This window comes from Dermochelys coriacea, chromosome 7 (assembly GCF_009764565.3).
Source record: "Dermochelys coriacea isolate rDerCor1 chromosome 7, rDerCor1.pri.v4, whole genome shotgun sequence".
Taxonomy (NCBI): domain Eukaryota; kingdom Metazoa; phylum Chordata; order Testudines; family Dermochelyidae; genus Dermochelys; species Dermochelys coriacea.
In genome coordinates, this window is record NC_050074.1 from 76,632,535 (window position 1) to 76,649,657 (window position 17,123).

Genomic DNA, 17,123 nt, shown 5'->3' on the forward strand with positions numbered 1-17,123 from the left:
GACACCCCTCACAGACTCCAGAATAGCTAATAGCTGGTGATTAGGGCACTTCCCCTGGATTTGGCGACCCACATTCAGGCAGAGCAGGGCTTAATTTGGAGTAGGGACTTGATTCCAGGTCTCCCACTGTGATGCACTTATCTCAACATAGCACCTAAAACCTTCATAATCACCACTGTGATCTGATGATGACATGTTTTGTACAAAGTATACCTTCTGGGGTATCATTTGGAAAGTTATAATCAGTTGAGCATCCTTGTTCTGTCAAAATGTGTGTATTATCATCATTATATATGGAGTTATGAGAGTCTGCTATATGTTTGTCACTGAAATATACTGTGAGTCTGGGAAATGTCCCAGACTAGCCCCTCAGAGAGGGCAAAGAAACTGTAAACACAGAGGCCTTACACGCCAAGCATCAAATGGACAAAAGGTATGAGCAAGAATTTTCTGTTCATGTGAAGGACAATGGGAAGCTCATGTAGGCCATGGGGGCTGCCTAACTCCATGACGCAGCATGGATTTTTCTAGCACCTGTAGAAAAGTATAAACGAGGGGCACACACATCACTTCTCCTGCCTCTCCTCCTCCATCTCTACACAAGGAAGCAAGATCACTGGGGAGACAAAGAAACTCCATTGACACAATGGGAGGGGTTGGTCCTAACTAGGTGCTCCAGCTAGAAAGAACTGCTGTGAAGTTTTGGGTGAGAGAAATCCTTCTGTTTTTAATATTTAATTTAAACCAGTGTGTTTTTGGCTAAAGTGTTTGGGGAATCTACTCAGGCTAACCAGAACTGGTGTACGATCAATTTCTTTCTCAAACTGACAGGTTTCAGAGTAGCAGCCGTGTTAGTCTGTATTCGCAAAAAGAAAAGGAGTACTTGTGGCACCTTAGAGACTAACAAATTTATTAGAGCATAAGCTTTCGTGAGCTACAGCTCACTTCATCGGATGCATTTGGTGGAAAAAACAGAGGAGAGATTTATATACACACACACAGAGAACATGAAACAATGGGTTTATCATACACACTGTAAGGAGAGTGATCACTTAAGATAAGCCATCACCCACAGCAGGGGGGGGAAAGGAGGAAAACCTTCCATGGTGACAAGCAGGTAGGCTAATTCCAGCAGTTAACAAGAATATCAGAGGAACAGTGGGGGGTGGGGTGGGGGGGAGAAATACCATGGGGAAATAGTTTTACTTTGTGTAATGACTCATCCATTCCCAGTCTCTATTCAAGCCTAATCACAGGTTTCAGAGTAGCAGCCGTGTTAGTCTGTATTCGCAAAAAGAAAAGGAGTACTTGTGGCACCTTAGAGACTAACAAATTTATTAGAGCATAAGCTTTCGTGAGCTACAGCTCACTTCATCGGATGTGAATAGATCTGAATAGATATGTGGACAGAGTTGGCAACGGGCTACAACCTATCCTGAAGGACGAGCCATCGCTCTCTCAGATCTTGGGAGATAGACCAGTCCTTGCTTACAGACAGCCCCCCAATCTGAAGCAAATACTCACCAGCAACCACACACCACACAACAGAACCACTAACCCAGGAACCTATCCTTGCAACAAAGCCCGTTGCCAACTCTGTCCACATATCTATTCAGGGGATACCATCGTAGGGCCTAATCACATCAGCCACACTATCAGAGGCTCGTTCACCTGCGCATCTACCAATGTGATATATGCCATCATGTGCCAGCAATGCCCCTCTGCCATGTACATTGGCCAAACTGGACAGTCTCTACGTAAAAGAATGAATGGACACAAATCAGACGTCAAGAATTATAACATTCAAAAACCAGTTGGAGAACACTTCAATCTCTCTGGTCACTCGATCACAGACCTAAGAGTGGCTATACTTCAACAAAAAAGCTTCAAAAACAGACTCCAACGAGAGACTGCTGAATTGGAATTAATTTGCAAACTGGATACAATTAACTTAGGCTTGAATAGAGACTGGGAATGGATGAGTCATTACACAAAGTAAAACTATTTCCCCATGGTATTTCTCCCCCCCACCCCACCCCCCACTGTTCCTCTGATATTCTTGTTAACTGCTGGAATTAGCCTACCTGCTTGTCACCATGGAAGGTTTTCCTCCTTTCCTCCCCCTGCTGTGGGTGATGGCTTATCTTAAGTGATCACTCTCCTTACAGTGTGTATGATAAACCCATTGTTTCATGTTCTCTGTGTGTGTGTATATAAATCTCTCCTCTGTTTTTTCCACCAAATGCATCCGATGAAGTGAGCTGTAGCTCACGAAAGCTTATGCTCTAATAAATTTGTTAGTCTCTAAGGTGCCACAAGTACTCCTTTTCTTTTCTCAAACTGATGGACCTTATGAGCTTGTACTGTTCAGTAAGTAACTAAGTAAGTAGCAAATGTACAGAATTTATGTGCCCCACAGATTTCTTTGCTTTCCCGCAGAAAAATGATTTTCTGATGGGGAAGCAAAGGGAAGTCACAAGAGCAGTAATGTGACCCTCCCCAGGAGTATGTTTTGGGTGCCCAGGACAGCCAGCAGAGAGGTAAATCACTGAGGGGCTGGGGAAGACCTGGCTGGTGACTCCGACACTGTGCAGGGCTCAGCTGCTAGTCTGGCTGGGCTGGGGAGGATGGGACTTCCTCTTCCCCTGCACGGCATCCCAGGTTGTGTCAGACCCACTCCTAGATTTCTTCCCCCGCTGTAGGAAGCTCTACAAACTCCCCCTCACCCTGTGCATCCAGCACCCATCACTCCTCAGCTGCAGGTGGAGGGATCACATTACAGGGAGCTGCTCCTGCATCTGTCCAACCCCTGTGCATCCAGACCCCCTCATATCCAGACCCTCCCACTGAGCCTCACCCCATACACTGAGAACCCCCCCCCAAGAGCCCCACTACCACTGCATCTAGACTACCCCAATGAGCCACCCGCACCCGGATCCCCACCCTACCAAGTCACAACCAGCTGCACCTGGATCCCCACCCCACTGAGCCCCACTCCCCCAGCATCTGGACTCCCCATCCCGAGCTCCTCACACCCAGACGCCCCTGCCTACCTCTATCCCCCACACACCCAGCTCTCCCTCTGCTGAGCCCCAGTCACCTTCACCTGGACCCCCTGCAGAGTCCCATTACTGTTGCACCCAGAACCACTCCCCAACAACCCCTGTGCATCCAGATTTCTCCTCCCTTAACACTCAGATCCCCCATTGAGCTGCCCACATGCAGATTGCCACACATAGAACCCTCTCAACCCACAACTGCCCCCCGCCCCGCTTGGATCCTGCCTTGCTGAGCCTGCCTGCTCACACCTGGTGCATCTGGCATGAAGGGGCAGGGCCCTGGGGTGTTGCGCTGTATCAGGGTTGGGTGCAGCCTCATCGCTGAGTCCATGTCCCAGGGTGGGGGAAGAGAACTGCACAGTGATCTCCCACCTCTGTGCAGCCAATGGCCTGTGCTGCCCAATGCCATGCTGGAGCCTCCACATTTATTTTACAAATAAAATTTCCAGAATTTTGCAGAATTTTAAAATATTGTGCACAGAATTTTTAATTTTTAGTGGAGTATTTTTAATTTTTTAGTGCAGAATGCCCTCATGAGTAATTTCTGGGATGCAAGGCTGGGACCAGGGATGTGGAGGTTGCCCTATATTCAAGAGTGGCTGGTATATGGTATATGTCTGGAGGTAACTTGCATGCTAGAGGTTGGGGGTAACTTGCATGCTAGAGGCTGGGGTGACTGGCAGCTCGCACAGCAAAGCAGACCCTAGTGCACACCAGAATGGAGAATTAAGGGGGCACAACAATCCAACAGTCCAGATTGCATACTGTGGCATGTCACACCCAAACCCCAGGCAAGTGCCCTAATCACCAGGCTATTCACTATTCTTGGGTATATTTCACTCAGTCTCTCCTATTGCAATTGTTCCACTTTGTATGTATAAATATTCAGTGGGCCAGAGACAGAGAAACTGACTTCACAGCCTGATTTTTATGACATTCATGCTGAGCCTATCACCAGTAATCCCTTGAGTAAGAATCATTTCTTAGTTACAGCGCAGCTGCCAACAGGTTATCCGCCGACACAAATCAACTAACCATTACATGGTACCAAAAACATTGAAACAACACTTAGATAACTGGTGTTTTCATCTTACCTTAACTTGTAACTGGTTCTTTCTGCGTCCTCTAGGTTCTTTTTCTAAAAAAAACAAAGAACATTCAGAACCCATATGCTTTCATATAGAAACACCTTGCCTGAGGTCGTGTCCATTTTTAGGAGAAAATGTAATTATTTAATAAACATTCTTATTCATTCAAGTGCTTATAATTTTCTTGTAATAGCTAAGATGCACCGTATCATTTTCTTAGTTCACATTCCTTCTGAGGGAACAGAAAACTCATTTACAACATTTTAATAGAAATTGTTAGGAAAGCAATCACATTTTAAATATTAAAATATATTTTAATAACTCTACCAAATTATTATTAATGGCATTATTTCTACATATGGAACAGTAATACATTAACTCAACAATAACAGAAGTACAAGAAAATTGCTCAGAAAATTAGAGTGCATTTGTATGGAATCCATATTGAAGTAATAATATAGAATGGAACCCTATTTATTAGAAAAATCAGAGGTTTTTTCTATTAGTCTACATTTTAGTATTAAGTAAATTAGAGATGGCTCAGACCAAAACTCTGGTTCTGAACTTCCCTCAATATTGAAAGTTTAGTCCAGATCCAGCATTTGTGACCGGCTTTTAGCCCTTTAGTGGACTGAGCCAAAACCCTGTATCCAATCGCCCTCAACTATACGGAAAGCTTGAATCTAGATTCAAACTTGGTAAATCAGTCCCATCTATAACATACATTTAGCTCTTCTGTTCAGAATGTCATGGAATCTGTAAAAGCCTGCATGAATTAGGCTCATGTTCTCAATGGTAATAGATGTGATTGTCCTATAACTGGTAACCTTGGTAAGAAACTGGTGGTATTGCTTTGAATTTATGTAAAAACTCTTAGGGGAATGAAGGAAGCATCTGTGAGAAGGGCCAATGAACAACTGTAGATAAGCAAGACAATGCAATGGCAGTCTCTAAATTAGCTGGAATGTTCTGCCATTTAAGATAGCTAGCTAGGTTTTTGTTTTGTAAACATCTTTAGTAGAGTTTTGGTTTCATATAACCAAAGGCAGGTATAGTTTGGACTCAGATTTTGTGTCACCTGAACCAATAACTTTCAGGGGCAAGTTAGAAAATTGGATAAACAGTTCTGGTTTGGCCATATCTCTATTGCTGGAACTGTATCCTGCGAATCTTGGTGGTGGTCCAGGGGTCACATCCCCCGTGAGGTGAACAACAAGCTGGATACAATTAACTTAGGCTTGAATAGAGACTGGGAATGGATGAGTCATTACACAAAGTAAAACTATTTCCCCATGGTATTTCTCCCCCCCACCCCACCCCCCACTGTTCCTCTGATATTCTTGTTAACTGCTGGAATTAGCCTACCTGCTTGTCACCCACTCCATATTTTCTTTCCTCTTTCCCCTTTCTTTCTTAAAGCCACAGCTAGGGTCCATCCATAAGAAAACTACAGTAAAGATTCCTCTAACCGTAAACAGGAAGTTGTCAATTTGTCTTGTTTAAATTTCAGCCTCAAACCTTACTATTTGCTACTATTCAGAGCTGGAGAATGCAAGCTGTAAAAGCCAACAAACCTTCAGCCAAAATGAAACTATGTTCATACACTTCCCCTCCTTTTCTTCACATTAATCCCAGGGAAGAAAACCCACAAGACCAAGCTAAACTCAGAGACCAAAAAAAAAGCCCAAAACAATGAAAATCAAACTGCTATCAAGGTTCAGACCAAAAATGGAACATCAGACAATGTTGCTAAGCAGGACATCAACTTCTATTATACTCCCAAAAGGTCTTAATAGCTGCCTTTGCCCCCTTCGTAGTCTGTTGCTTCACAGGCAGCTTCTTCACTAAAACCTTTTTTGCTCCTGATCCAGGAAAGCATTCCTATTAAGGAAAGCACTTCAGCACATGATTAACAAAATGGACTTATGTTATAAGTACTTTTTTGAACTGGAGCAGTTATTTGTCAGATTCTTCCTGGAATCAGACCACACTGAAAATACGTATTAATACACTGTGTTTCTGCTGAAGGAATAGAACAGGTATATAAACAATATATCATTAGAACAGACAATTTCAACATTTACTTCATAGCAACTGGAGTACACTGAATTGTTCTACTATTTCACATGGGTTTCTCTAAATAAAAGTGGCGATTCTCCAAGGATCTTGGCAACTGTTGCAAGAAATTGTGCCAATTAGTGATTGCTTCCAAGAATTTAAAAATGGGTTCTCTGAAGCCAAGATAACAGATATCACATTCTTTTACTGGAACTAACTACAGATTAAAATGTGTTTGGAAAGTAAATGATATTCTGTGTCCAACAATATTTTTTCCAAAGAGTTGCATTATCAGGCCCATTTCAAACTAGGCTTTGGCTCAGAGGATTTTTTAACCTCTTGCTTTGACTGTTAACCATCAGGGATGCGGTTCATGAAACCAACTGGAAAATCCCTTTGCATCCATATAGTTTTGTGATCAGCTTAATATTAGATTTGAGAATCAAATATGCTGAAGACAAGTCTTCAGCTATGTTCAATGCAATCAGTCTGTTGTAAGTAAGAATGCAAAACTAAGGGCTACTTTCAGTCATTACTATTATTTTATTAGTATTGAATAGCACAAGATAAACCTTCTGCCCTTTTTGTAGCTAACATTTCTAATGAATGAGTAAAGCCTCTAGGATCTTTTGAAAATCCCTGTGTGATAGAATAGATTCTGGCTGGAACATGGTATATTAATACAGTGTGTTTGGAGTCCTTCAAACAGAGAAGGAATCCTGATGTTCCAAGAAGACTGGAAGGAAACTGGGCCAGTATATGAAGTTTGGTGTTTTCAAGCACAGGAATATGGGTAGATCTGCCCTTAAGGACAGGTATTTATTGAAATTTTATTTACATATGGAGGTGTCAAGCACAACTAGAGCGATTGCTCCACCAACACAAACCTAAGTCTGCCCACTTGTGGGGAAAGGGTATTAAACGATCCAGAAGAGTTTTATTCTCTTTCAGTGTGGACCTCAAGAAGACTAAATCTGAGGTAAATGATCAGATAATAGCAGGGTCTGTAAGGTAAGGTTCACCCCCAGTTTAAGGTTTCCTTATGAGCCTCCTTGGAGCTTGCGGTGGAGATGTGCTGAATTAGCAACCTCCCTTAGTTGCCTTAGCTTTAGCCCCTCCCCCGCAAGTACCTCTCATCTTTTATGGTTGTGCTGGCCCTCTTCAGCCCCATCCCAGTATTCCAAGAGTCGCAACTTGGTGGGCTTTTCACCACTGGTGCACTCTGCTAGGATCTGCACCAGCAACAGCCATCATATATGCTAATGAATTTACCTCCAGGAGTGGGACTCTTTAGAGAAGTTGTAACACACTCTAAAGATACACACCTTGTTTACCCACCACCTTCTCCACAATGTTCTGAATCAGTACTTTGTATTCTTTTTGTTAATTAGCAATTATCACTTGGTTCAACTACTCTCCAGACATTCAGTCATCCACAAACACATCACTTTATTTACTAAACTACTGAACTGAAAATAACCAGAATTTATATTCATATTCAGAGTTCGAGACAAAATTCAAATATTTAGATTCATATTGCAAAAATAGCAGGCATTTTCCATGGGTAGGTAGTTGATGACAATCAATACAAACTCTTATTAAGATTTCATTTTATGAATATAATTATATAATGCTCATAAGCATTTTTATGAATGGGTACCTTTAGAGATCTCTTTAAAATATTTCATCACTATGTCTAATATGGTATTTAATAGTCAGTTCAGTCTTGTGGATATATGACCTCAGACTAAGTCATCCATGGCAAATATCTCTAGTTCATCACTCAGATTTCTTCAGGAGTACCCATTAGCTGTTGGGATTACTTGTTATTAAACAGGTGGAGTTTGAGAGAGTTTAAGCAGAGGTCTATATTGGTTTGACTGAAAAGAAGAGGGTGGCATCATAATTACAATCCTGAAAAACCATTAATTTGGCATCTACCACCACAATTAAATACTGTGATTAGAAAAAGATATTTAAGTATCACTGAAGTTGTCAAAGTTTACTACAAATTGTTACTTGCAAAATATTTTTGCTTTTGCCATCTTTTCCCCTCTGATTTAAATGAAACTTGATGTGGACAGCCTTTCTGAACTTCTCATAAGGTAATGCCACCTTGCCGAGTCATAAAATGTCTAAGTTCATAAGAAATTTAGTGAGATATTGTCAGTTTGAATTTGGCCAAAAGTTTGTAAAAGTAAGCTTTAAAAAAAAAACCTGGAAAAAAATATCTATGATTTTTTAATTAATGGAAACTGTTTTTAAATTAAAAGGGTACCCAGCCAATGTGTGAAAATTGAATCACAACATTGTGCCAAGTGAGAGAGAACTTGAAACTGAGCTAAATCTGTGAGCAGTTTGCCTCACTGTTGCTGCACATAAGCAAGATAACACTGTTATGAACCTCAAAACAAGCTTTGTTGTAATGACCTAATTAAATGGGGCTATAACAGTTTTAATTCTAAATTCCCTTTTTTGGTGGATGTATTTTAAAATATACTTTGGCTTTGTGTTAAATTTTCCTTCCATCTTGCTCCTTCCCTCCTCCCGCCCCCACTCCCGCAAACAGAAAAAAAAATACTTTTTAGACCTTGAGATAACACACATGGATCTCATTTCATTGTAACTTCAGAGATTTGTACAGAAAACTCAGATTGTATCATCATAACAACAATATGATCCCTAGTTCTCCACAGAATTGTGCTGAGGAAAATTTTAAACATGCAACATTATCGTAAAGTCCATACTGTTGAGAGGTGCTAGGCTCTTTTTAAGCTAAGGTTGAAGCTAATTTCATCTTAAAAGCAACTTTCAATTCACCCAAAATCAGACCCATCTACTTGAAACTTCAAACAACAGACCCTTTCTCAGGATATTGAAGTATCTGGTAAGTTTCAAACAAATTATACAAGGTATTTTGAAGATATGGGAGTTCAAACTCTTCCTGTTACCTACCTTTCAGAAGTTTTCTCGTAATGCTTCGCCTATAAAATCAAGAATTGATCTTGCTGTGCTATACTAGTGGAGTATAACTGACTTTTTGGCAGAAGGGGGTGGGGGGTGACAGCAAAAAGCTAGATAGTAACAAGTCTTTGCATAAATACCAAAACAAGCACAATTAAAAAAAAAATTAGGAACAGGATATACTATATGTATCATACACTGCTCGGTATGCCTGTAACCAACAAAATTGTATGAAATCTGCTTGGAATAGGTGAGGATGGCCATGGTGAGAAGTGACAAGACAAGGAATCACTTTGGAGACAAAGAGAAAAGGAGTACTTGTGGCACCTTAGAGACTAACAAATTTATTAGAGCATAAGCTTTCGTGAGAAAGGACTCATGTCTGGAAGAACTAGGAAAACTACATAGGTTTGGGAAGAATGGTTGGGAGAGTGCAAGGAGAGGAAGCAGTCTGGATTGGAATACGTTCCATCCTTTCACAGCTTCCAGTTCTGAGTCCACACCAGAGTCCCTGTGTTATTTATGTCTGCCAGCTCTTCTGTTACTGAGAAATTCATAAACTATTTCTGAAAAACAAAAAAGTTCCCAGGCCAAACCCCCCTCACCCACCCAAAAAAACCAACACAACCCTTTAAATTGGAATTAATTTCATATATGCCAGCAACCTCTTTTGAAAAAAGCAAAAGAAAACCCTAAGAATATTTAAATGGAAAAAAAATCTTCATGAAAGCACAGAAATTCATCAACTTTAAAACAAAACAAAGCATTTGAAACTGTGGGAAAGCAAATTAATGGTTTCATAGGTACATTACTCCAATCCTGTCTCCAAAGTGAGCTCTATTTTTTCCATATAAATCTCTTGTCATGATCACCCCTTAGAAGGTTTGTACATATATAGGGAATGAGATTTTTCAAAAGGGATAACGGAGTCTGGCATCAAAACCTAATGGAAAGTCATAAGTTGAGTGCCTAGCCCCCTTTTGTGCCATAAGAATCTCCCCCGACATATTAACTCTATACTTTATGACACTTGCATAATTAGTAGCGCATGAAATCTTTGTGAACAGTAGACCTGGCTGTCTTATCAGGAATTTGTAAACGTATATCTTTCCACAGGCTGTGTATTACCATAAAATGCTTGGAGTCTGCACAAGTACCATACAGTTCAACTAGTAAAAAGAGTTGAACTTTTGCTAGTCATGGAAGAGAGGAACTAGTGTAATGGATGGATAAGGCTGTTTCCATCTCTGATTGCTTTCACCATGGAGATCTGAAGTCACAGTTAAAGTTGCTTGGGTGATATTAACTGCATTTTCCATAGTTTCCAAAGTGGTACCTTAACTATGAATTTAGATGTTTTCTAAAGTGTTTGTTTTTTTATGGAAATGCTTTGATTTAGCTTTTTTTAAAAAAAAATACAAACTAGTGTTACATCTGATGAATATTGACTCCATTTAACAAGGTTGCTTGTTTGTTTTAAAACAGACTTGTCAGTATAATCACATTTTGTAATTCCAATTATGTTATAATTGCATTTGACTTCAGAAGACTTGCCATGTGAACTCATCAATATACCACATGGCAGATGTAACGTTGTGTAAGAAATCAATATTATGTGTGTTGCTCAGTAGCGATTTTTCCAGCCAGCAGCAGGATCTATTGTGAAGGAATTATACCATGAATGTGTGTACTGGTAAACTGTATACCCATCTCTCATACAAATTCATAGAAAAGGCACAGTAACTCTGAAGTCACTTTCAGGTCAAGGTTCTACATTAGTGCTGGCCTATTGTATTTAAACTATCAGGAATTACATTTACTTCATTACATGTCAGGACTGGAGGCTTAAATGTTATTCCTGCATAGTTCACCTCAGCAGGAACCAGACCTAGACGTGCTTCAGTGACTCAACTGTCAATATGTAACTTTCCCCTCCTTAAATTACCAGAAAGGCATAAAAGCCTTCCAACGTTCTGCAACTGTGCCAAGAAATACTAAAGAAGTTTCTCCTTTCATGTGAAATTATTTTAATTTAGTGGATTTTCTGATCATCACATTACTGTACCTGCCACTGATTGTGCGTGTGTGTGTGTGTCTGTGCGTGCTTGTGTGTATTTACTTCCTCATTATGCACTAATGTCAAGTATCAAATTGTGCACAGTCCAGAGAATCTGATATTTACTCTCAGGGGCACCAGGTGTGGTTTCAACTAATTATGAGTGAATATCGTTAAATCAAAGGACAAACAGATTTCTGAAGTAACCAAGTTATTTGATCAGTTTGCTTAAGAAAATCGAAGGGAAATAGGGTCTCAGTGAGACACTGTTCCTGGCAGACAAAACCAATTTCAAATTTTTCAGAAACCATCACAGATTTTAAAAAACTAGCTAATTTCACCAGTATCAGACAATGAGAGCACTTCCTCTTTTAATACAGTAGGGAAAAGAGTGAAAGACCTGATCCATATTTATATGCACCCTTGAAGCACACACTACTGAAGATCAGATAAGAGAAAATTAGAGTCATATACTGATCTAGTTGTTACTATTTTTTGCCAGACACTTGGGAGGGGAGAAGAAAGACAATCAGTCCCACATGGTATTGTGTAGGAAAAAGTGTAATGCTACATTAAAGATGTGTTTTGATTAGTTTTATCTGAATGATTTTAATTAAGGACTTTATCACAGTTGTTCCTTCTTAGGATATTAATTTGTTACTCTATGTCACTCAACATAGCACACATCACCATGAAATAGTAAGATAACTGTTTCTTCATTTGATTATTTTCTTAATTAAACTAATTTTATTTGTATTCATATTTCCTTTCTACTTTTGTGGGTATTTCAGGCTTTTATGCACTGTTCCAATACCACAAAAATGTTTCCAAAGTGGCCAGTTAACAAAATATGATACATATTTTATTATCTTTGGACCCAGCAAAACCAACTCATGACAGCATTATTGATTTATTTTTTTTGGACTCAGCAACCAAAAATGAACCATTTTTCCTAATGCCACATATGATATAATTTTCTTCACTTTTAATCTTCCGTGTATGAAGATTGATACATTTCATTGTTGCATTCATATGACGGCCTTAACAAATTGACCTTGATGAGCATTAACTGTTGTAAAGTGTATTGAATAGAAAAGCCCAGCTAGCTATCTAGACTTATTTCAAGTCTAATTGGGTAGGCTAATGCATTTACTAGCAACTTCTTTGCTCCCTATTAACATATATTATTATATTATCAGCACATATTATGAATTGGTTCTTGGAAAGAGCAATCCAAGAGAAACAAGGCTGTACTTGGTGCAAAGGTAACTTGGTCACATATATTCTTAGTGTAGCTCAGCCTGTTATTTAACAAAATACAAAGAAAGAGAGTGGAAGATAATTTTCAGAGAAAAGCAACTAATGAAAGAAAAAAGATTACAGGCAAAGAGCTCTACTGTCTACTGGCAAACTGCATGAATTCCTGGACTTCCTTAGTTAATTTGTAGCAATATAGAGTACTTTAAGGCTGAACATAGTTCTAGAATGTAACCTTAAATAAGTGTTTTATGGTCTAGACACAAAAATCATTCCCAAAGCAAACTCTCCTGTTTCAGCTTTGGATGTAGACAAATGAATCAATCATATGTACAGACATAGAATATCAGGGTTGGAAGGGACCTCAGGAGGTCATCTAGTCCAACCCCCTGCTCAAAGCAGGGCCAATCCCCAAATTTTACTTCAGATCCCTAAATGGCCCCCTCAAGGATTGAACTCACAACCCTGGGTTTAGCAGGCCAGTGCTCAAACCACTGAGCTATCCCTCCCCCAAATGACTCATGCTGCATCCCTGTTACGCTTAAAATGTTTGTTCTGGCCCAGACAACATTAAAAAAAATTGAAGAAGCCTATTTAAGTGGCACCTCCTGAGTTAAAGCAACAGTGCCAGATGGCATCAAAGTGGTTTTAATTTAACATTCAACTAGTGCACCTTGTCTTTTATGTTTCTCCTCCATCAAGGTGTTCAGCGAATATAATGCATTGCAAGTCCTAAGCCCGAATTTCCTGCAATTCGTCTTTTGGGAGCTGATCTGAAGCACATGGGTATCTTTCCATTGGCACCATGAATGACACCAAGTGTCTTCATTTTTTCCCCATCTTTGTTTCAATTAGATAGGCAGAAATATTAGGATCTAATAGTATTCAAGTAGCCCAATGATAGTTTTATATATGGCAAGGTCTTTAGGAATAGTTTGAGTGTACTTAGTCTTACACAAGATAGTCACAATTCTAATAGATTTAATTCACTTACAAATCTTGGGCCAGATTCTGAGCTCCCTTGTACCAGTATAAATTTAGAGCAACTCCATGGAGCAAATACTCAGCTGGTGTAAATTGCCATAGCTCCACTGCCCCATGGATTTTCACCAGTATACTCAAGATCACCTTATGACTCCATAAGGACCAATAGTGCAAGGCTTGAAATGGGACTGATTAATAAGAGGTCACAAGTAAGTGAAAGGCGTTGATCTATGGATCAGAACTAAAAGGTCCTTTTTTTAAAAAGGAGAATGCTCTAAGTCACTATATTGCCTTTTTTTTTCTTTTGGTAGTTTCTCCCAAAAAAATGGTTCATTGCCTTCATGGACCTGGCAACACTGTTTGCATGCAGTTGCTTTTAGTATGTACTAGAAGTCCACAAGTTGCAACACCCCTATTATATAACAGTTTAAATGTCCATATTCTATCCAGACGAGCACATTTAATCCTGTAAAAGTCTTGCCTTGAGCACAAAAAATTCTAACATATATTGTAAAAGTAATTAGTGCTCCTTAATGAATGTATTCCTTTGAAATCCTTATAATGGTGATGCTCATTAAGTTTGATTGCAGTCTCATAATTTATAACAATACTCAGCTGCTTCTATAGCAACTTTTATTAAAGTTTAATAGTGACAGATGCTAAGACACTGATTCTTGCTGATTTTGAGCCAACACATGCTTTTTTATTATTATTTTTATTACTGCAGTATGATGTAGCAAGAAAAGGATAGATTTCTTATTGAAAATTTGGAACTAAACTAAAGAGAAATACAAGAGCTTTCCCACAGTCCATTTGGGATTCTAGTTCCTCTTCCCCACCTCTCTCCCCAAGTATTTTGACTGCAAAAAAACAAAAATTAAGTGTTCTTTGAAATGATCTTTGGGATTTCTCTGTATCCAGACGGCATGTAAAATGTCAGTGCCTCTTTTTATTTAAGCTGTCCAGGTCCTTGTTATTGTTGGCTCTTACCAAGCAAACTTATTGCATTATGCAGCTTTTGCCAACAAACATTTGGATTTTTTCCTTGTAGAGTTATTCCCAAGCCCTTCCCTGCCTAGTTCCCACAGTGCTTCATTAGCTGAAGAACTGAAAATACATTTTGTTTGTGTAAGGATAGATATTAATAGAGAGAGTCTATGCTCATTTCCGCTGTACCCAGCTGAGGATGTGTAAAATTACTTGCCTAGTTAGAGCATGGGTCAAAACTTTCAGTTAATGGCCACTGGAAAGAAGTAGGAGTAAATGGGACAATAAGAACTAAATTAGGTCTGGTTCTCTAAAAAGCATATTAATGTTGACTATTGTGTGGACCATCTTTCCAACTCCCAAAAAAAGAGTCTAGGGTTGAACATAAATTTATTTAAAGAAGTGTCAGAGTGGGTACAACAAAGAAGAGTTATTGGGTTTGCTCTGGGCAGACTCATAACCTTAGAAAAGAAATATCACTGCCTCTCTGCCCCTTTATTGGTAATAGACATGGTGTATAGGCAGGTGATCCAATCAGTTCCCCTGGGTAGCGAAAGCTGGAGAACAAGAAACACGCAAAAAGAGGTCCTGGTTGGTGAGGCAGGGAGAAGGAAAACCATGCCAGGTGCTTTGTTGCAACAAAATGGTGAATTCTGCCACTAAAACAGAATTCTGTTGCATATTGGAAAAATACCGAGTTCTGGTTCCTGGGGCGTTGCCTTGTATTTTCCCCTCTGCCCCTCATTTGTCTGTATCTAACTGTTGTCTCTGGTCTTATACTTAAATCGTATGGTTTTTGGAACAGGGACCATCTTTTTTTGTTCTGTATTGGTATAGCACTTAGCACAATGGGATCACAGCCCATGACTAGGACTCTTAGGTGCTATGGGAATACAAATATAAATTCATAGCTTCTTAGGGATCCCTCATTGTATGGCAGTCTGGGATCAGTTTAACCCCAGTAGAAGTTAAAACAGCTCTAAGACTGCTCTAACATACAACCCCAAAGAGCCATTTTAAGCTTGCAGGAATAGCCTTAGCAGAGAGGAACCCTAGCCATGCCCTTTAGGGCAGAGAATGTGAGTGTGTGGCATAAAGTCACCGCTGCACCTGTGTGTCTCACCAGGTGTTCCCATACCAGTCCTATTAAGTGTGACTAAGGGTCAGAAAGACAATATAGGCACAAGCTATATTCTCTTATCAGTGCAGTCCCACTCTTTCTTCCTCACTCTTCGCCCAGGGGCAGCTGCAGCCAGGGGAAATCTCTCTAGTATCAAAATTCCAGTGTAACCTTGTAGATTTCCCCAGGATCCACCAAAGTTGGGGATACCAACTTTGGAGCAAGCTCCTCAGCCTTATCTAGAGGAAGACAAACCCCATTCACCCAAGAAGATGGAGCAGGGGAGTCTAAGCACAGGGGCTGCTCCACATTCTATAGTGCAGCTTAACAACAGTGGAGTGGTGTACACTGTACAGCTGCAGTGCAATTTTTTTAATCTTCATTGAGAATTCCGGCAACTGTATTTAAAGAGATATTCAGCCCTCAACATCCACAAACAGGTAGGTATGGACTTCATTCTGAACCCCTACAGATACAGCCCAAGCAGTATTCTGCAAACAAAGTGCTGCCACTTCATGTGTGTTTCTGCAGACAGAAATAGGGCACACAATGACCCTCAGAGTAGGGCTGCAGATTTGAAAGGGCTTTTTTTTTTAAATCAAAACTTATGAAGCAGTCACTAAACCCTTGATTTGTACTAAATTTACTCTGCCTGCTCTGTGATTTTTGATTAAAAAATGCCCTGACAAATGAAATTCAGCTATATCTCTTTAAAATCCTAGCAGCCCCATGTCCTTCTCCTTCAACACTGCCACCATCATCACCTCTCGCCCCACTGAAGGGGCACCAGTCACCTTCAGCAGCACCCTCTGCCTGGCACTGCAACCCTAATCCCAGCACATGGAAGAGGTGACACTTCAGGGGAGGGGCTGGCCAGAGCACAAGCCCGACCCACATTCACCCTGTGCAGCAGCAGCTCCTGTGTTCCATGGGGCTGGGTTCATGGCTCCCTACTCTGGCACTGTTACCTGGCACCCAGGAGCATAGCACCATTCTGGTTTGGCCCAGCCATACCATTATCATGACAGGCGCTTGGGGCAGGGCGGTAGTGGGACAAATTTGAGTCATGGCTTTGTGACCTGGTACAAATGGTTGCAGTGCCACTCACTAAAATTTGGCCTTGGAATCCATGAAACCTGTGTGGGACTACGACCCTGTGCACCAGCTCACACCACCTGAAGTGGGAAGCCAGGCTAAGCCCTGTGGGGGACAGGAGCTGTTGCTGCAGTGTGAGCTCACTCTTTGACAATCACCCTTCAGAGCCTCCCCTCTGCACTAGGCCAGCAACCCACCTACGGCTACACCTTCCTGCGTGGAAGTCATGGACAAATAGAAGTCATCGTAACTGGGACATTTTCTTCACTGTGACAGACCCATAGCCTTAACCATTAGACATTTTAAATCTGGAAACCAAACAAAATAATGCTCATTTTTACATAGCAGAGCATTTTTTCAAATAAATCTTTTTAAATATGACCAAGTAGAGATTTGTCATGCTCAATACGATATTGAGGACTTTCAGAATGACTGTTTGCATTCCGTAGAGTGAG

At 40.4% G+C, this 17,123-nt stretch overlaps 1 protein-coding gene across 4 annotated transcripts in view; it reads right to left on the reverse strand.

The window, feature by feature from the left end:
- FAM13C (family with sequence similarity 13 member C) overlaps nucleotides 1-17,123 on the reverse strand; it is a 237,266-nt gene that overhangs the window by 169,686 nt on the left and 50,457 nt on the right. For all 4 annotated transcript variants that reach the window (XM_038411265.2, XM_043519012.1, XM_038411267.2 and 1 more), the window contains one exon: nucleotides 4,154-4,197. In XM_038411265.2, coding sequence (XP_038267193.2) covers nucleotides 4,154-4,197 — 44 coding nt within the window. The remainder of the gene's footprint in view (nucleotides 1-4,153; nucleotides 4,198-17,123) is intronic.